The 1,409-nt window shown below is 57.3% G+C and overlaps 1 protein-coding gene across 1 annotated transcript in view; it reads left to right on the top strand.

Moving 5' to 3' along the window:
- Positions 1-817: 817 nt before the first annotated feature.
- The window catches only part of RXRA (retinoid X receptor alpha), a 128,236-nt gene continuing 127,644 nt past the window's right edge, over positions 818-1,409 (top strand). The window contains exon 1 of the mRNA XM_015572368.1: positions 818-987. Within this exon, the coding sequence (XP_015427854.1) occupies positions 930-987 (58 nt within the window). The 5' untranslated portion in view covers positions 818-929. The remainder of the gene's footprint in view (positions 988-1,409) is intronic.

Genomic DNA, 1,409 nt, shown 5'->3' with positions numbered 1-1,409 from the left:
AGAGTTGGGGGCCGGTTCCTCGGGAAGTGGCTCTGTTCCCCCCTCTGTTGAGGGCGCAGGGCCTGGGCTGGGGGGCGAGGGAGCCCCGGACTCTGAGTTGGCCGGGGTGGGCACCTGGTTACGCCGGCTGGGCCTGGCTCCAGTTTGAACTAAGAGTATTATGGAGAGACCCTTGCGGGGTGAGCAGTGTGTGATGGGAAATAGCGAACCTGACTTACTGGGCTGAGCAGGGGCGGTGGGGTCATCATGTTGGCCACCCCCAGGCCCCTCTCTCCTTCGTCTCTGACTCTCCATGCCTGGCCCCCCCATCACCCCCCACGTGGCCCCGTAGCCTCTCCTGCTACATCAAGCGCCACGCGGTCTTCTCCCTGCTTTCTTGTGTTTAACATTCGCTGGGAACAGAGGCTGCCCTGTGTGGTGAGTGGCTGCCAGCTCCGAGTTGGGGGCCAGCAGATTTCACCTGCCTGGGCCTCAGTTGCCTCATCCGTAAAGTGCCTGGGAAGTCAGGGAGGCTTCAAGGAGGAGGTGGTGTTGTAGATGGGTTTTGAGGGATGAATAGGAGTTTGTTGGGTGGTCTGTCAAAGGGAATCAGGCAGAGAGAATGGGTGGACCCTTTCCAGGGAGTTCTGACCCAAACCAAGGGTGTGGAGAGGGGATGCCCATGTGGCTGCGGGTCGGGTCCTTCCTGGAGAATTTCAGAAGGACCCCATCGCAGGGCCAGGCTCCTTCCCTTGCTGGCTGGGTTACAGGCCTGTGCTGGTGAGGAGCCATGTGAGCGGGGGGTGTGGTCAGCTGGTCTGGGAATCATTAACCGTGGGAGGAGGTGGGGCTGGGAGTGGGTCTGCCGGGACCTGGAGCCCCCTGAGTCGGCCCCCGGCTGCCTGGTGTCCCCTCTACCTCCTGGGCCCTGGAGCGTCCTGGCCTAGAGCATGACCCCCGCTGGCCCCCCGCGCGTTGTGACCCCAGCTCGGATCCCTGGCGCCTGGGGTGAGTGCCGATGTCAGGCCCCTTCTCCACCCGTCTGTCCGCACCCCCCTCGGTGCCCCCTGCCTGCTCCACGGGCTGAATCTTTTTCTTCTTCCATTTAAAAACATAGGGTAAACCTATCACATGGCACTCCAGGTTGCTGTGAGAAGTAAATGAGCAAAGCTTGCCAGGGTCTTACCACCTGGCACCTAGAGCCTGGTGAGTCCTTAGAAATGGAGGTAATCATGAGGCCACACACTGTGTCTAACTTGAGGATAAAAATATAAACAGCACTGGTCTTTCATATTGTGTTGATTTTACCCCCTGAAATCCCATCTTCTTTAAGTTCTTAAAGACCATTATTTCACTGTTCTATTTAACATCCAAGGAAGAAACATCATATACAAAGTATCATCAAAATAGAATTAAAAAGAAGAAGTTCT

Source organism: Myotis davidii, unplaced genomic scaffold, assembly GCF_000327345.1.
Source record: "Myotis davidii unplaced genomic scaffold, ASM32734v1 scaffold609, whole genome shotgun sequence".
Lineage (NCBI taxonomy): Eukaryota > Metazoa > Chordata > Mammalia > Chiroptera > Vespertilionidae > Myotis > Myotis davidii.
The sequence above is the reverse complement of the archived record's forward strand: the minus strand, read 5'-3'. Positions and strand labels throughout refer to the sequence as shown.